Raw genomic sequence first — 18,783 nt, 5'->3', positions numbered from 1 at the left:
AACTTACTGTGGACTGCCAGAAGAACGAAAAAATCTGTCCTGGAAGAAGTACAGTCAGAATGCTCCTTAGAAGCAAGGACAGCAAGACTTTGTTTGACGTACTTTGGACATGTAATCAGGAGGGACTAGTCTTGGTAAAGTAGAGAGTTGGAGGAAAAGAAGAAGACCCTCAACGAGATGGATTGACACAGTGGCTGCAATAACAGGCTCAAACACAGCAATGATTGTGAGGATGGCGCAGGACCGAGCAACGTTTCATTCTGTTATACGTAGGGTCGCTATGATTCAGAACCGACTCAACAACACCTAAGAACAACGAGAGCAGAGTCAAGGATTACCGTGAAGTTTTTGGCCTTAGCTATTATGAAGATGGTAACTGCCATTTATAGAGAAACAGCAAATTTCATGGGAAGATCAGGAATTTGGAGCTTGCCTACTAGGTATGTTGAGCAGATAGTTGGCTATAGTCCAACGTTTAGGTGAGTGGTCTGAGTGAGAGATATAAATTTATGAGTCATCTGCATATAAAAGTTATTTTTAAAGTGATAAGACAGAATGAGATGACATGGGAAATGTAAACAGAGCAGAGGTCCAAAGACTGGGCCTTGGGGGCACTCCAAAGTTGAGAAGTCTGGGAGATCAAGAGGAAGCAGCAAAAAGCCTGGAAAAGACCATTCAGGGAGGTAGAAGGAAAATTGAGAAAGGGGTATCCTGGAAGTCAGGTGAGGAAAGTGTTTCACATAACTAAAAATGCACAAACAGCAGAAGATAAAGTAGACAACCGGGATCTCCTAAAAATTAAACACTTAAGTATATCAAAAGACTTCTCCCACCAAAAGAGTAAAAAGAGAACCTACAGACTGAGAAAAAAAATTTGGCAATTACATATCTGACAAAGACTACTCTCTAAAATTACAGAAAACATCAACATCTCAACAACAAAAAGACAAACAATCCATTAAAAAGTGGGCAAAAGACATGAACAGACACTTCACCAAATAAGATAATCAGGCGGTCAACAAATACATGAACAGATGCTCATGATCATTAGCCAATAGACAGATGCAAATCAAAACAACGAGTTATCATTTCACCCCGGCAAAAATGGCAATGATCAAAAAAACCAAAAACAACATATGCTGGCGAGGGTGTGGGGAAATTGGAACTCTCATACACTGCTGGTGGGATTTTAAAATGGTACAACCGCTGTGGAAAACAGTATGGCGCTTCCTTAGAAAGTTAGAAATACAGATACCTTATGATCCAGCAATCCCACTACTAGGTATATATCCTAGAGAAATAAGAGGTGTGACACACATAGATATATGCACACCTATGTTCACTGCAGCATTATTCACAATAGCAAAAAGATGGAAACAACCTACATGCCCATCAACGGATGAATGGATAAACAAACTGTGGTACATACACACAATAGAATACTACACAGTGTTAAAGAATAACAATGAATCCACGAAACATCTCACAACATAGATGAAGCTGGAGGACGTTATGCGGAGTGAAACAATCAATCACAAAAGGACGAATATTGTATGAGACCACTATTATAAAAAGAAAAGGTTTACACACAGAAAGAAAAACTCTGATGGTTAACAGGGATGGGAGGAGAGAGAAAATTGCTAACTAGATAGTAGACATTATTAACTTGGGTGAAGGGAAAAGCAATATACAATAAGGGGGAAGTCAGCAAAACCTGACCAAGGCAAAGGAGGATACTGGGAGGTACGCAAGCATAAAAGGAAACAACGATAAATACTATTACATACACAATCTTGCAATAACAAACAATAATTTACAAGTGGATACATAGGTAGATATGTAAACTGAACAGGTGTGGGACTGCGTATGGGAGTATACCCATGAACATATAAAAGTTTGGCAGAGGATATTTCTACATACGTATTTGTATGTGCTGCAAATATATTCATTTAAATAGAGCACACAGGGGGCACAGTTATGAAAACTTCTTAGCCATAACCAAACACCTTGAGGGACTGAGTCACTGGCCTTTAGGGCTTAGGACCATGGTCTCAGGGGACATCTAGGTCAATTGGCAAAACATAGTCCATAAAGACAATGTTCTACATCCTACTTTGGTGAGTAACATCTGGGGTCTTAAAAGTTTGTAAGTAGTCATTTAAGATACAAACAACTACTGGTCTCTTCCCATCCAGAACAAAGAAGAGTGAAGAAAATCAAAGACTCAAGGAAACAATTTGTCCAAAGGACTAACGGACTACACGAACCACAGCCTCCACTAGCCTGAAACCAGAAGAACTAGATGGTGCCCGGCTACCTGTACCAACCACTCTGATGGGGATCACAATAGAAAGTCTTGGACAGAGTGGGAGAAAAATGTAGAACAAAATTCAAATTCATGAAGAAGACCAGACTTACTGGTTTGACAGACACTGGTGGAACCCCCGAGACTATGGCCCTCAGATACCCTTCAAACCTGAACCGAACCACTCCTGGAGATCACCTTTCAGGCAAACAACAGATAGACCTATAAAGTGAATAACACCAGTGAGGAATGTGCTCCTTAGAACAATCAATCATATCACACCAAAACGGAAGCATCGGCCCAAAAACAAAGTTCAGAAGGCAGGAAGGGGCAGAATAGATGGGCGAATAGAAATGGGGAACCCAAGGAGGAAGGGGGTAGAGTGCTGACACATTGAGAGGATTGCAACTAATGTCATGAAACAAATGTGTACAAACTGTTAAATGGGAAACTAATTTGCTCTGTAAACTGTCATCTAAACCACAATATTTAAAAAAAAAAAAAAGCAATGTGTAAAAAGGGCAAGAGCCAAATCTGGTAATTTTCAATTAAAAACCCATCTTCGAGTTACAGAGCGTTTCAAAGTAGGGCAGCTTTAAATCCCTCTAATTCATATTAAATCATGCATTTTACAAAATAAAATGGACCACCATATTTCTTTTTAGGAACCTATGTAGTAAATAAAGTAATGCAGCCTGAAATAAAGGTCCCCCCCCCCCAAAAAAAAAAAAAAGGGTTTCAAAGAAGGAGGAAGTGAACAATGTGCCAAACACTGCTGACAGATCAAATAAGATGAGATGACCACCGAACAACATGGACGTCATTAGCGGCCATAACAAGAGCTCCTTCACCGGAATGGTGGGGACAAAAGCCTGCCTGAAGTGGGTCTGAAAGTCAACTGGAGGGGCAAAATTGGAGACAAGGAGTATAAATAACTCTTTCAAAGAGTTCTCTTGCAAAGGTGGAGACTAGCTGGCCTACTGGGGGATGAAGGGGTTACAGGAAGATGGAATGGATTCTTCTCAAGTACCATAGCAGGCGAACATGAGTCAGGAACTGCAATTAGGTCAGTATTATTTAAGTGTAAAGTGAGGGACGGGGTTTGGCAGATTAGGCTGTAAGGGAGGCAGAAGCCGAACGTCATGCTAAGGAATTTGGACTTTACCGCTGAGGTGGAGAGGAGCTGGTAAAGTATTTGAAGTAGAATAACGACAAGATCATTCTTTACCTTTTTAGGATGAATATTCTGAAGGCAATAATGAAGGCGGGTTGGTAAGAGGAAAAGACTAGAAAGTACGTTAGGACAGATACTGAACTCTTCCAGGGGAGAATTAAGGAGGGCCTGAACTAGGCAGTTCGAATCCAACCAGAGGTGCCTAGAAGAAAGGCCTGGCAATCTTCAGAAAGACCACAGTCACTGAAAACCCTATGGATTCCAGTTCTACCCTGAAACACACAGGGTCGCCACGAACTAGCGGATGGGACGAAGACGGGCGGGGACGGAGAGAAAGAAAAGACATTAAGAAGACATTAGGCAGGACTCGGTGGTCTGTCGAGTGGAGAAAAGAGAGGGGAAGGGTGTAACTCACTGCCAATTGGCCAGCCCTGCAGGGAAGGCACCCTACACACTCCAAGAACTTCTCTCAGGCCCTTCAGCACCACTCCAGACGTCCAAACTTGGAAACTGTACAACTAAAGAACCATTCTGCAGGTTTCTTTCCCCTGGGGCTTCATTTCAAAATTCGAAAATTCCTGAGATTTTCAACACATTAAATCGTTCCACACAAAGGAGTGAGAATTTTCCTTAGGCTAGGAGACTTGGGGAGTTGAAGGCGGGGCGGGGCTAAATGGCAAGAAGCAGATAAACCCAAGTTGTTGTTTTTTTTAAGATTTCACCTATTTTTTAGTTTGCTTGGAGTTTCCACAGGGACCCCTTTCTCTTTGGGGCCCGGAATGCGTGTGGGTGATCGCTGATCCCCGCCCCTCATCGGCGCTGTAAGGGGGTAAACGACACTTTCGCGCCCCACCCCCTCTCCAGCCTCTTAACCTTCTCTCCTGGTCATTTCCGGCCCGTTCCCACTTCCTCCCAAATCTCAGCTCATCTTCCGTCTTCCCTTCCTCACCTTCTTCTCTTTCTCCAACCAGACTCCGGCGTCTGGAGATAGTAACTAGGGAACCCGGGGGTGTGGAACTGCATCTTGGGACAAGTAGTCCTCGTCGGAAGAAAGCAGTAGAAAACTACAATTCCCAGAATCCATTTCCACTTCCTCCCTTTCTGACACTACCTCTCAGCCCCGCCCCCTTCAAAGCCCCTCCCAGCCACATCGACTATATGGGAAAACGCCTTTTAAATATATTTTTTAAAGTTGTTTAAATCTACTATTTCAAGAGCATTCCGAAGGTTACGGTGAGAACTCAGTCCAGGTGAGAGGGAGGAGAAATGAGAGTTACGACCTAGTCCGGCACTGGGTTGGACGGCCGCTGTAACGGCAGTCAGGCATTCGGCGTGGTCGCCTAAGCAGTGAGGCCTTGGGCGGAGGCGCCAGGATACCCCGTGGCCGGCGCGCCACCCTTCCTTTCCGATCCGCCATCTGCGGTGAGTGTGTCTCCAGGGTCGCTCTCTGGTCAGTCACCTTCCCGCCCCCCTCCCTCGTGTCCCCGGTCTAACCTGGCTCCTCCTTTCCCTCATACTCAGGTGGGGCCGCCACCAAGATGCAGATTTTCGTAAAGACCCTCACGGGGAAGACCATCACCCTCGAGGTACGGGCCGAGTGGGGTGAGGAAACCGGGGCCCGAGTGAGGTCCTGGGTGGATTTCGGGACCGGCGCCGCGTTCCGCCTTAACACAAGGTTCCAAACTGGTTTCTGATTTTCGATGCCTAAAGTCGGGGCCTCTTGCCTCCCGAGTGGGTCCCTCATCGCGGCGGGAACGCGCCCCTCGGATGGGCGCGAGCACATGTGGCTCGGGAAGGACGTGTGCTCGCCGGGAGCAGACCTCGCAGCCTGCCCGCTGGCTCGGTGATCGTTACATTTGCGTTTTTAAATTCATAGGTTGAACCCTCGGATACTATAGAAAATGTGAAGGCCAAGATCCAGGATAAGGAAGGCAAGTACTGTTGTGTCTGTTACTGAGGAAAATTTCCCGGTAGAGACATCAGTCTCCCTGTAGGAGCTACAGAGCTGGGCTGCATGTCTGCGGGCGGTGTGGCGGGAAGTCAGGTGGACAAAGTGAAGGAGTTTCGGAGTAGCACTATAGACAAATGAAAAAGCATGGAGCCAAGGGGCCTAGATTGCAATCCCTGCACAGTATTCCATCTGCGAATTTGGACAGGTTATTTAATTCTTTAAAACTTCTTTGTAAAGTGAGGATTACACTAACCCTGTCATCATTAAGTCTTGTCATTAAGGTTAAATGAGGTAAAACGTGTAAAATATTTAAGACCATGCCTCGTTTGTAGTACAGCTTGGTGATCCCTGTTAGTAAGACTTATCTGACAGAATTATCCCTTTGGTAGACTTTTTCTGGTAGACTTTCTTGTTCTACTGTTTTAATTCCCCCCCTACCCCCACCCCAATTAGGAATTCCTCCTGATCAGCAGAGGCTTATCTTTGCTGGCAAGCAACTGGAAGATGGACGTACCTTGTCTGACTACAACATTCAAAAGGTGTGTTGGGGGAAAGAGCAGTCCTTAAAAGTAAATATGAAATATTTATTGTAGGGATTTTGACACACAGAAATGGAGAGAATAGTTTAAGGAACCTGTTACTTCAGTTATCAACATGTGTCAAATTGTGTTTCATTTAGCTTCCCTCCCGCCTGGTTATTTTAAAGTTAATCCATTTCTGCTGTGTACCTCTAAACAAACAAAAACCAAGCCCATTGCCATTGGGTCAATTCAAAGATAGTCTCAGTACTATTATCTGTTTCTTCTAAGTTCAATAATCAAATCAGTGCTCATATTTCCATTGCTAGATAAGTTTCTTTTTATCTTTAACTAGTCCTTCCCTTTTTAGTCTATAGAACCTGGTCGGTAGACCAGCGGCATCTCCCTATCAACCAGGAACTTGTTTAAAAAATCAAGTTTTTGCATGTGCCCTACTGAATCAGAATCTTTAACAAGATTCCTAGGTGACTCCTGATGTTTGAGAAACACTGCTGTAGTTTCTCACATTCTGGATTTTGGTGATTGCATCCCATGGTGTCGTTTAGTGTGTTCTTTAATTTCCCTATAATTAATGTCGTTAAGAAGCATATTACCCCCCTCCACTACGTATTTTCTATTGCTTCCACTTAGAAAATGAATGGTGCCTGGCTGGCTGTTCTTGATGCAGCATGAGCATTAATGTCATCTTTTTAAAAACCTGTTTCATCCTCTGTTCCATTGACAGGAGTCCACTCTTCATCTTGTGTTGAGACTTCGAGGTGGTGCTAAGAAAAGGAAGAAGAAGTCTTACACTACTCCCAAGAAGAATAAGCATAAGAGAAAGAAGGTTAAGCTGGCTGTCCTAAAATACTACAAGGTGAGCCATTTCAGGGGGTTGACACATCATTAGCAAAGCCGTGGCTTTTTTGGAAACTTACTCTTTATAGTAACTTAGATTTTTTATGGAGTAATTGGACTTACATGAGGTTTTTCTGAAATGAGAATTTTTTAAAAAAATAAGTTTTTGTTTGCTTAGTGTAAATGTGTGGTTGATTTCAAGCTCTGTATAATTTAAAAGTTTCTGTTTGCCATTTGAAAGATCCTTTCTAATGGGGTTCACCTTGGTTGCATATTCCAACCTGGGGTACTGAGTTTGAAATCAGATCTGGGTTCAGGTCTTATCTCTGCCCGCTTGCAAAGCAGGGGCTTTAATGTATAAACATCACTGGACTGTGAACTTTGCTGTTCAGATTCTGGGTGCTTTAGTTTGTAAACACTACAGTTATACCGGTGTTGTGTGATTAGAGGGTTAAGTATTTTGAGTCGCTTCAGCTAAAGATTGTGGAATGTGTTGTAAAAGTATCTGACAGCAAGTTTGTATTTCCAGGTGGATGAGAATGGCAAGATCAGTCGCCTTCGTAGGGAGTGCCCTTCAGATGAGTGTGGTGCTGGGGTTTTTATGGCCAGCCACTTCGATAGACATTACTGTGGCAAGTGTTGTCTGACCTACTGCTTCAACAAACCAGAAGACAAGTAATTGTGTGGGGGTTAATAAAAGACATGAACTAACAGTTGTTGAGTTTTATTCAAATAATTTTTCAGAATGTTTTTAAGTTTTAAACCAATGGTCGTTTGATTTCCATTGACGGTGCCTCCCTCATGTGCTATTGCTATTATGTGAATTTTCCTTCTTTAGATTGCATGTTCCAATGGCTCTGGATACTTGCTAGGTGCCAGCTACCTGAAAAGGCCTTGGTATTTTCATTATATACCAAAACCAAACCAAACCCATTGCCATCGAGTTGATTCCAACTCATAGCAAACCTATAGGACAGCAGAACTACCCCATAGGGTTTCCAAGGAGTGGCTGGTGGATCAGAACTGCCGACCTTTTGGTTAGCAGCCAAGCTCTTAACCACTGTGCCACCAGGGCTCCCCAAATGTCCATAATGGAATATTATTATTGAGCCATAAGAAAAAATGAAATACTGATACATCCTACAACATGGAGGAACCCTGAAAGCATTATGCTGAGTGCAGTAAGTCAGGCACAGAAGGTCATGTGTTGTCTGGTTCTCTTTATATGAAATAACCCAAAATAGGGACAAGTCATAGAGACTAAAAGAACAGTGGTTGCCAGGGGGTGGGGAGGAGAAAATAGTAAGCTCTCCAGAGCTCATTAAGACACTATTTAGTACAGAAGTGATCTAGGTAGAAGCAGTGTGTATGTGTCAGTTTCTCCACCTCAGTACTACTGACATCTTGGGTCAGAAATTATGTTGGGGGACAGGCTATCTGCATTATATGACAAGCAGCATCACTGGCCTCTACCAACTAGATGGCAATGGCACCCCCTAGTTAATGACAATCCAGAATGTCTCCAGGTTATGCCAGGTGTGTCTGGGGGTGGGGGACATTGGTATGAGTTCTCTTAAGATACATAGAACACTTAGAAGTTTATGATCTTGTCTAAAAGAAGCTACAGCATATTTCTGTTTTTATATGCAGAAAATTTAAAGGCTCAACTTCAATTTAAAAATGTATCCTCACAATCTTTGGGTGGTTTGAGTGAGATGTTTGTGGCACAAGGGGATACGCTGATGTCAATACGAAGTAAGAACTCTTAGGAATTTACACTCTTTAAAGAAGGAATTTGGAGCCCTGGTGTATGGCAGTTAAGAGCTCAGCTGCTAACCGAAAGGTCGGCAGTTCAAATCCAGTAGCCACTCCTTGGAAATCCTATGGGGCAGGTCTACTCTGTTCTACAGGGTTGCTATGAGTCTGAATTGACTCAATGTCAACGTGTTTGGTTTTATTCTGGTTTAAAGAAGGGATTACCTATCAGTGCTGCTAACGCTAATAAAGTCTCAAGCAGTATTTGGTACTGTATGCCCAACGAAGGAGCCCTGGTGGCACACTGGTTAAGAGCTCGGCTGCTAACCAAAAGGTCAGTTTGAACCCACCAGCTGCCTCCCACAGGAGAAACGTGGCAATCTGCTTCTGTAAAGATTACAGCCTTGGAAACCCTATGGGGCAGTTATACTCTATCCTATAGGGATGAGTGGGAACAATGAGATTTTTTTGTTTTGCCCAAGGAACCCTGTTATTGCAACAGTTAAGCGTTCAGCAGTTAACCAAAGGCTGGTGGTGTGAACCCCACCCAGTGGCTCCAGAAAAGACCTGGGGATCTGCTTCCATAAAGAGTAAGGCCTAGAAAACCCTATGGGGCAATCCTACTCTGTCACATTGGGTCACTGTGAGTCAAAAATGGACTCGACAGCACCTAACAACGTTTTGCCCATGAAACTCAAGTAGCACTGACTCTGAATACTGCTTCTAAGTAAAGCATACACTGGGAAGATGTCTGTTAAATCCTGATCATTGCATTCAGTGGTACACCAGTGATTTATAATCCCTTTTATTACACTGCTGTTGTTGCGCTTCAGGAATCCTAGCTGGAGGCATCCTTAAATAAAGTCAGTTTCTGGAGCCCTGACAGTATTTTCTAGTGCACATTAACACTTGGTACAACTTGAATACTTCTGACGAGTAGTGCCGTATCTTGAATGCTTACCTTCAGTAAAGCAAAACTAGTTGCTTTGTAACAAAGCAAGGCGTTAAGTCATTCACTTTTTTTTTTTAATGTAATTTTAAAATCCTGGATCCCAAGAAGTCTTGACTAGAACTTCTTTTTCTTCATAACAGACCATCTCATCTCCCACTTTAAATTCTATGTTTTCTTCATCCACACTGAGACCACAATCCATTCCAGTTTTGATGACTGAAACATCATCCTTATGATGTTTCAGTGAGGTTAATGAACCTTAAAAAAAATAATAAGAAACTTAAGGTTCGTGTATTCAACAAATAGTACCTACTAAGACTGAAGAATTGATGCGTTTGAATTATGGTGCTGGTGAAGAGTACAGCATATACCATGGACTGCCAGAAGAACAAACATTATCCTGAAAGAAGTACAGCCAGACTGCTCCTTAGAAGCAGGGATGGCGAGATTTCATCTCACATACTTCGGACATGTTATCAGGAGGGACCAGTCCCTAGAGAAGGACATTGTGCTTGGTAAAGTAGAGGGTCAGCAAAACAGAGGAAGGCACCTAACAACACTAAGTGCTATGAAGTCTGGTGTTAAAGGAAAATTACACTAGAATCCTTAAAAATTTTATAAAATCATACATTCAAGTCACCAAGTAAATGCTTTTGAAGAATGTTTTTGAAACCTAAGTACAATGTACTGCACATCAAATACTAGAGGATTATGTTGTTAGGTGCCGTTGAGTCGGTTCCAACTCATAGCAACCCTATGTACAACAGAATGAAACACTGCCTGGTCCTGCACTATCCTCACAATAACTACGCTTGAGCCCATTTCTGCAGCCACTGTGTCACTCTATCTCGTTGAGCGTCTGCCTCTTTTTTGATGACCCTCTACTTTACCAAGCATGATGTCCTCCAGGGACTGATCCCTCCTGATTATAGACCATCACAAAAAGTTTTAACAATGTAAGTCTTGTCAGATCAGAATCCCTCGTATTAAAGGATGAGACAAAATACCAAGAAAACCAAAGTTTACTGTAAACAAAATTTGACTTGTAGCAAAAGATACTAAATCTCTCATCCCAAAAGTAGGTTAAGACTTTTTGCAGAGGATGGGATTGTACTCTGGACTTGAAGAATGGCAGAAACCAAGATAAAGGACAAGACATTATAGACAAAAGGTCAAATTAAAGAAGTGAGCAAGTACACTATCAAGTGGAAGACGGCTGGAAAGGTAGTTTTGGAGGCAACTTTAAAAGGCTTAGAAAATCAAGACTGGGGAATTGCTGATCCTGGGGGAGTCATCAGCATTAGTAAGCAGGGGAGCCCACTGGGACCAGTTATGGTTATAAGAGTGAAAGACAGCCACTGGATATGACATATGCAGGAGCAGAGGGTTGTTCAGGTTCCCAGGCTGGGGATACCTGAGTGATCTCCAGATACCTGTCCAGTTAGAGAACATGCTAAGGAAGAGTAGGTTTGGGAAAGGGGAGGGAAGATGGACAGAGGCTGGGTGGGTACAGGGTCAGCAGAGGACTATGGAAAGGTACCAGAGTACAAGGATTTTTTAATGTACACTGAGACCAAGAAGGATGGTAAGTAATGTCAAAATTATAGAGAAACAGATTCTGATTTTGCTTACCCTTCCAAATAACATGCCCATTACGGATTAACTTAAATTTCTTTTTTTTTTCTAACTGTCCCTTTTGGACTCTGCAGCCAGCCACAGGAACTTTTTTCTTCCCTTCTGTCACAGAGAAGGTAGCTAGTATGGAAGCCTCACCTTTAGGAAGAAGAGAACATTAAATGTACAACTTCTGACATTCTGAAGTGCAAGAATTAAAGGTGTATATAACAACAACAAAAGAAAAAAAAAGCTGCTGAGGTTACTTATATACCACAAACACCTCATGGGATTTGGTTCCTTGGGTTAGAGTTTTAGGGTCATGGATTCATGGAGCATCCCAGTTAATTGGCCTAATACTGTGTTTAGTGCTTCCAGTCTACCTCCTAGCTGGCTGCATAGTGCCTCGAGTCTTAAGAGCTTGCAAGTGGCCATCCAAGGCACAACAATTGATCTCTATTTGCCTAGGGCAACAGAGGAAGGAGAGTCAGGAACAGGAGGAGGAAATGGGATATGAGGCTAACTGCCTCCATGAACAACTGCCTCCTTTGCCATGAGACCAGAAGAACTGGATGCTGCCCAGCTACTATTACTGAACATTTTAATCAAAGATTCTACAGAAGAATCCTAATCAAAAGAGGGAAAATACAAAACAGAATTTCAAATTCTCATGGAATCCTGACTTTCTGGAGCTATGCGGGCTGGAAGAACCCCTAAAAATATTGCCCTGAGATAATCTTCAAACCTTAAACCAAAAATATCCCCTGAAGTCTTCTCAAAACCAAACAAAAGTTTAATTTAACTAGTAAACAACGTCTGCCTTGAACATTGTGCTCTTTTAAGATCTATATAGAATCAAATTAACAACAGCAACTCAAAAGATTAGATAGGAAACTTAGGGGACAGTGAGTTTATGTTAATGAGTGAAGAACATTTCAGAAAAGGCGGGTGAGGATGTTGCACAACTTGAAGAATGTCATCGGTGTCACCAAATTGTACATGTAGAAACTGCTGAATCGGCGTACATTCTGCTGTGTATATTCTCAACAACAACAACGTATTTTTAAAAAAAGGTGTAAAAAAATACAAACTTATGCATAGAAAGAAGTGCTGGTTTCTTTGACTCCGCCAACTTTATTCTCCTAACCAGGATTAGGAATAAAAACTCATGAAACTCCCTTGGTATTCTTGGAAAAGAAAATAATCATAAAAATACACATTTACCAAAAGAGTGAACAACAAAAAAAATGCAACTCACTTCTTTGGCTGAATAAAATACACTATCATAATAGCAGACAACAGATTAGTACAGTTCCTGTCTGCTCCATGAAAATCCAGTTTTCAGCGCTCCCTCTATATTTTCTCAAGTAGATCATCTGTCATTCATTGCCTGGTTTATTATTTACCTCACCACTAGTAATTGATACCCACGTAAGAGCACTAATTCTGGGGATCAGCTTAATTTTTCCACTGATTATTTAGAGTTCCAGTAGTGCCATGACATCACAGAGCATCAGGTTCCAGTCCTCTAGGCTGTGTTACTTGGCTGGTACTTGCTTACTCCTAGAAATACTCACGAAGCACAGCTCTCCGTGTAAATCTCTGTATGGTCAGGTTTAGCAGGGCAAAAAAGGCCTAGAAATAAATCTGTAGTAGACCAAAAATGCAAACACCGAATCTCACCATGAGGAGACAACAGACAAATCCAAATGAAGGGACATTGTACAAAGCCACGGATCTAGACTCTGAAAATGTCAAAGGTCAAAAAGACGAAGGTTGAGGAACTGTTCCAGGTTAAAAGAGACTAAAGAGACATGGCAACTAACATCCATGATCCTGGGCCAGGGGAAAAATATATACCTTTAAAGTATGGTATTGGGTCAAGGAATGAAATTTGAATATGGACTGTGGATTAGATAGGAACCCATCCCTGTTGAGTCGATTCCAACTCATGGAGACCCTATAGGACAGGGTAGAACTGCCCCATAGGGTCTCCAAGGAGCAGCTGGTGGATTCGAACTGCCAACCTTTTGATTAGCAGTTGAGCTCTTAACCACTGTGCCATCAAGGCTCCCAAGTATTGTATAAATGTTTAACTTCCTGAGTTTAACAGCTGTTCTGTGGTTCTGTAGGAGAATGTCCTTGTTCTTTGGAAATACAAGCACTTAGAGGCAAACAGGCACAATATCTCAAAACCAAACCCGTTGCCATCAAGTCAATTCCAACTCATAGTGGCCCTATAGGACAGAGTAGAACTGCCACATAGGGTTTCCAAGGAGTGGCTGGTGGATTCAAACTGCCAGCCTTTTGGTTAGCAGCTGAGCTCTTAACCCTTAACCTGAAGGCCTAGTGGCACTCCCAATATCTCAAACTTACTCTCAGATGATTCAGGAGGGGGAATGTATATATGTTTATGTATGTTGCGTGTTACATATATCCAGGGGAACAAGGCAAATGATTCAGGAGGGGGAATGTATATATGTTTATGTATGTTGCATGTTACATATATGCAGGGGAACAAGGCAAACAGGGCACAATGTAAACAAATGCTGAACTGGGTAAAGTGCATGTGGGAGTTCTTTGTACTTTACTTGTAATTTCCTAGAAGTTTAAACTATTAATATAAAATGTTTAAAAAATCTGTGGGATGAAAAGAACAGATAAGGTGATTCAATCAAATTTAAATAAATTTAGCCTTTAATCTGGCCAAGGAATATGCTAGAAAGAGTATTTTAAAATATTTACTATTTAAATATAGTGAACTTTCTTCTCACAGTTGATTTCTCTGCCAAGCCCCCAGACGACATCCGTGCCTCCTTCCACGGCACTGCCCGTGATCCGCTGCGCTCCTATCCCTTCTAACGTGTATGCCAATTAGCTGTTGGTGTCTGTCTCCAAAGCAAGAACGTGGGGGCAAGTTCTTACTGCCTCTGTACCCTCAGGGCTAAGACGGTGTGTTGCAAAGGACAGGTGTTTCTAATACATTATGAAGTCACACTGAATTCTCATCTATGATAGTCGTTTTGTCTCGGTCACAGGATACGAAACAGGAAGACAGACACCTGATAGAGCAGTGAATTACGTTCTCCTTAAACTTTGCTTTCAGGTGTTATTTACAGCACCTAAGATACCAATGTTTCAAAGTACCATTCAGCGAACACTCACCTACGGGGTGTTCCTCCACAGTGCAGGGCAGTCTGCTGCTCAGTTCTTCCTGCAAATCTTCAATAAGACGGTAAATGACTTTGTGAAGTTTAATCTTTACTCGTTTTTTTGCAGCTGACTGCTGGATAACATTGCCTGCAGTCACATTGAAGCCATATATGATGCCTGGCAAGTAGAAACCAAATCAGTAAAGCAGCACAAACACTGCATTGTAATCGTTCGTCTTTCAAGCAGAAACTGGTTTTCTTTCCTCCCTGAGTCAATTAAAAGCCACTGGGGGAGATGAGAAATTCTACATGAAATTCTCATGAAAACCAGTAAACTTTAAAATGAATGCAAGTGAGAATTTTATAAATTGTGGCTTAACAAGGAAATCTCTTTATGATCTTAAATCCATTCATTTAGGAAATATTATTTTCAGTGCCCTAATTTAAAAAGCAGTATGCTGCACGAATACCTCACCAAAAAAAAAAAACAAAAAACAACCAAACCCACTGCCACTGAGTTGATTCCAACTCACAACGACCCTCTAGGACAGAGCAGAACTGCCCCATAGGGTTTCCAAGGAGCAGCTGGTGGATTCGAACTGCCGACCTTTTGGTTAGCAGCTGAGATCTTAACCACTGCACCACAAATGCTTGTGCTTTACTGGGTATTAGACCTAGCTAAAGTGACAGTCATGAATTGCTCTTCTATGTATCTTAAGTTTGACGAATAAAGACAGTCTGTCTGCCTTCTAGGCTTTATTTAAAGCTAAAAGGAGCTTTTGATCTAAGAAAGACGTGATCTGTGGCATTATTAATAAAAACAGATAGCCAGAAGTAAAGACAAAGGAAGGCTCTAAATAGGCTAGTTACAGCGTTAGGAGCATTCAAACGTCTAAAAGAGAATCGCCCTTGGGTTGGGGTGGGGGATTGGGAGGAGGGGAGAGAGACGGTAGCGGTGCCCACAAAGAAACACTACTGTGGTGTGAAACAGCTCCCCAAGTCTGCAGCAGGACGGCAAAAGCAGAGCTAGGGCTGCAACACTGTACAGCCTGGCAGCCTCAGCAACTAGGTGGGACTGACTGCAGTGGGAAGAGAGAGGCTGATGGAGTAAATGTCACGGGGGATGAGGCCAGCAGCGGAAGACAGAAGGAAATGGTTCAGAGAGTGAGCTAGGAAACACAGCTACACAAATCGGAAATGGACTCCTTACCACCAAACGTTTCGGCAAGGTTAACGTCATTTTCACTAACATCGCCCACTCCGAAATGTACTAATTCTAGTTTACACTCGTGTGAAGCATCGTAGGTATCCATAATGTCCAGAATGGCCTCAACGGAACCATCAACATCGCCTAAAGAGAGCCAAAGTTTTAAACTGATGTTAAGAGGTAGGTATTAACAGACACAAACATGACAGTCTATCCAAGGCCATGATTAAAAACCCACTGCTGTGGAGTCGATTCCGACTCACAGCAACCCCATAGGGTTTCCGAGGCTGGAAACCTCTAGGAAGCGGACTGCCACATCTTCCTCCCGTGGAGCCGCTGGTGCTTTTGACCTTCCAGTTAGCTGTCGATTGCTTTAACCACTGCGCCACCAGGGCTGCTTATGATGGAAATGGCACTTACGACTAAATCCACTTTCATTTAGGTTTGGCATTATAAATATCTACTTAAAGTAGAATGAACCAAATGTACACTTACAACAAAATCGTCCAGAAACATGTTTACGAAGAAAATCACCCCAAAATATTGAAATTTTTTTGGCTTAATTACAGGCTCTAATTATTGTGAAAATAAAGAAATAAATATGTTCCAGAAAAGAGTTGTAAAGTAAAATCCTAAGCAAGGTACCTTTAATAATTACAGGAAGTGCGTTGGAATCTCTTTCTGCTTTCTCCTTCGGCTTTAAGGGTTTCTGTTCTTTTTTTAGCTGGTACTTTAACAACGACCTCTCCTTCCAGTGCAAACTGCCATACTTCTCACGGTCTTTGCGATGCGCTTCCTGGTGTTCCTTTCGCTTTTCTTCTATTATTTTCAGATGGTCTTTATTTCTCGCCTGTTCTTGCTCGTACTTCCTCCAGTCGACAACTTCACACGCCCTTGTCTTTACCGGGGGAAAACGGCGTTATTTAACTAAATGGAAGCCGAGAACTGCTAGTTTAACGGCTCTGGGTTTTCCCCCTTATGAAATTAGCCCAACTCACGCATGAAACTACTGATTTTATATTTCAAGAAACTTACAAAATTTTATTTTGGGTGTTTTGTGTATAACTGAAATTATTTAATTAAAAATCGCTCAAATTAGAATAAAACATCAACAGCCAAATTCTAAAATGGCACCACTGTCCTGTCCGCCCCTTATTGTCTAGAATTATTTGTTAACATTAATATACTTATTCGGTGTCACATGTGAGAGTGATATTCAAAATCATTATAATGTATCTAATACATAGGAATCAAGCTTGATGTACCTCAGATTCTACTTCAAGAATTTCATCTCCTGCCGAAGGAAGGTCCCTCCAGCCTGTAATTCCCACCGGCATGCTGGGACAGGCCTCACTGACTGTGTTGCCATTTTCATCAAACATTAAGCGTACTTTTGCCCAACACTTTCCAGCAACCAGAATGGAGCCTTTTTTCAAAGTTCCTCGTTGAATGATGGCTGTAGTAACAGGACTAAAATGGAGGTAAACGTATATCTTTATTCTCAGAATCGGGATGTAACTGTATTCTTCTGTAAAGCAAAGTATCTTTCTGAAGTTTAAAAATATACACGTGTACAGACAGGGTTCATCTTGTCACTTTCTGATTTAAGCAGTTTTTCATACTATGCAAACATTTCTTGTGAGGTTATACTAGGGGAGGGCCGGGAGGAAGAGCGTTCCGACAGAATTCCTCATTCCCCTTCGATAACCCATTTAGCACGCAGTGAAAAGGCCTCTCTTGCTGGTAAGAAGGTAAATGCAAGAAGAGAACACCACCTCCAAGACCTTACTGTAGATAATATTAATGGGTGAGGTCATAAAGAACCTAGATACCTGAAATGCAACAGCCTGTATTCCATTCCAGTTTACATTAGTCTCTGAGGTACCAAAAGGTCGGCAGTTCAAATGCACCCGCCGCTCCTTGGAAACCCTGTGGGGCAGTTCTACTCTGTCTTACAGGGTCTCTATCAGTCAGAATCAACTCAATGGCAACAGGTATGAGGTGCTGCCAATTCAGTCAAGTCAGTGAAAAAGAAGTCAAACAAATGGAACTACTGAAATCATCCAAACATGGCTACCAGACGTACACAAGACAGCTGCTATGGTCTGCTGACGATCACCACCATTTTTGTGCTTTGTGTGCTAGAACAATAAAATACTTTTCAAAATAAATGCTGTGTTCATGGACGAACAACGACATGCAATAAAAACAATACGTTGTTATAATCAAGTCAAAAAATCATGGAACATAAGTATTAAAAACCAAGAATTTTAAAGGTCCTACCCTTTTCCTTTATCTGTGAAAGACTCTATTACTGTTCCTTCCACTGGACCAGTGGCGTCTGCTTTCAATTCTAACATCTCTGCCAGAGCAATTGTTGCTTCTGCCAAGGCCATCAGATTGTTGCCCTTGAAAAACAACAACAAAGGTACTAATGTTATCTGTAAATGTAAATACCAGGGTTAGAGAGCCAAAAAATCCTTGACAGCATACTATTCTCTTCAAGCATTAAAATCATAAATTACACATTAAAAAAAAGAAGAAAACAATCCACAGGAAACCTTGGCCTAGGGACAGATCTTGCAAAGAACAAGTGGCTATTTTTTTTTTTTTTTAATTGTACTTCAGGTGAAGCTTTACAGAACAAATAGTTTCTCATTAAACAGTCAGTACACATATTGTTTTATGACATCGGTTAACAACCCCATGACGTGTCAACCCTCTCGCTTCTTGACCTTTTTTTTTTTTTTGGTGAAAATATACATAGCCAAAGATATACCATCCATTTCAAAAATTTCTACATGCACAGTTCAGTGACATCGATTACATTCTTCCAGTTGTACTGCTATTCTCACTTTAGATGAAGGTTTACAGAACAAAATAGTCTCTCATTAAACAGTTAGTACACACGTTGCCCTATGACAATGGTTAACAACCCCACGACATGTCACCACTGGACTCACTCAACCTTGGGTTCCCTATCACCAGGTTTCCCATCCCCTTCTGCCTTCTAGTCCTTGTCCCTGGACTGCTGAGCCTCATTAGTCCCCGTTTGTTATATGGGGCTGTCCACTCCCACAAGTGGCTATTGTTTAAAAGATGGCCACTGGTGGTGCTTGCTAATTCTCTTTCATAAACACACACTTCATTTATTCTCTTTCTCCTAAATCTGTTTCTGCGATTTTGTCTTCTTCCTGTCACTAACTTTCTTAACAATGCTACTTTACATTTAAAAGTCTATTCAATTGAACAAGTTTCGTATCTATTATTTCCTTTGATCCACTTGAGAATCCTGTG

The 18,783-nt window shown here is 41.9% G+C and overlaps 3 protein-coding genes across 6 annotated transcripts in view; 1 reads left to right on the top strand and 2 right to left on the bottom strand.

The window, feature by feature from the left end:
* The window catches only part of CLHC1 (clathrin heavy chain linker domain containing 1), a 62,280-nt gene extending 57,417 nt beyond the window's left edge, over positions 1–4,863 (bottom strand). Inside the window, exon 1 of the mRNA XM_004369458.2 lies at positions 4,686–4,863. The gene's annotated coding sequence lies outside the window, so the exon portion shown is untranslated. The remainder of the gene's footprint in view (positions 1–4,685) is intronic.
* Positions 4,801–7,519, top strand: RPS27A (ribosomal protein S27a). The gene is made up of 6 exons (XM_004369456.2): positions 4,801–4,901; positions 5,001–5,065; positions 5,356–5,410; positions 5,884–5,969; positions 6,694–6,825; positions 7,336–7,519. Exons 2-6 carry the CDS (start codon positions 5,018–5,020, stop codon positions 7,483–7,485), a joined length of 471 nt encoding a protein of 156 aa, XP_004369513.1. The 5' UTR covers positions 4,801–4,901; positions 5,001–5,017; the 3' UTR covers positions 7,486–7,519.
* A 1,431-nt stretch (positions 7,520–8,950) lies between these two features.
* The window catches only part of MTIF2 (mitochondrial translational initiation factor 2), a 29,814-nt gene continuing 19,981 nt past the window's right edge, over positions 8,951–18,783 (bottom strand). For 3 of the 4 annotated variants that reach the window (XM_023735094.1, XM_023735098.1, XM_004369455.2), the window contains 7 exons: positions 17,770–17,894; positions 16,752–16,956; positions 16,132–16,384; positions 15,490–15,630; positions 14,293–14,457; positions 11,146–11,286; positions 9,569–9,771 (listed from right to left, as the gene is read on the bottom strand). In XM_023735094.1, coding sequence (XP_023590862.1) covers positions 9,599–9,771; positions 11,146–11,286; positions 14,293–14,457; positions 15,490–15,630; positions 16,132–16,384; positions 16,752–16,956; positions 17,770–17,894 — 1,203 coding nt within the window. In that variant the 3' untranslated portion in view covers positions 9,569–9,598. Of the gene's footprint in view, positions 9,772–11,145; positions 11,287–14,292; positions 14,458–15,489; positions 15,631–16,131; positions 16,385–16,751; positions 16,957–17,769; positions 17,895–18,783 lie in introns of all 4 variants that reach the window. The other variant, XM_023735103.1, reaches the window with a different exon arrangement.

Source organism: Trichechus manatus, unplaced genomic scaffold (genome assembly GCF_000243295.1).
Source record: "Trichechus manatus latirostris isolate Lorelei unplaced genomic scaffold, TriManLat1.0 scaffold00005, whole genome shotgun sequence".
NCBI classification, from domain to species: Eukaryota; Metazoa; Chordata; class Mammalia; order Sirenia; family Trichechidae; genus Trichechus; species Trichechus manatus.
The sequence above is the reverse complement of the archived record's forward strand: the minus strand, read 5'-3'. Positions and strand labels throughout refer to the sequence as shown.

Coding starts and splice junctions, on each gene's coding strand:
- RPS27A (XM_004369456.2), top strand. CDS start 5,018: ATGCAGATTTTCGTAAAGACCCTCACGGGGAAGACCATCACCCTCGAG. Junction 5,411..5,883: donor CAAGATCCAGGATAAGGAAG/GCAAGTACTGTT, acceptor CACCCCAATTAG/GAATTCCTCCTGATCAGCAG. Junction 6,826..7,335: donor CTGTCCTAAAATACTACAAG/GTGAGCCATTTC, acceptor TTGTATTTCCAG/GTGGATGAGAATGGCAAGAT.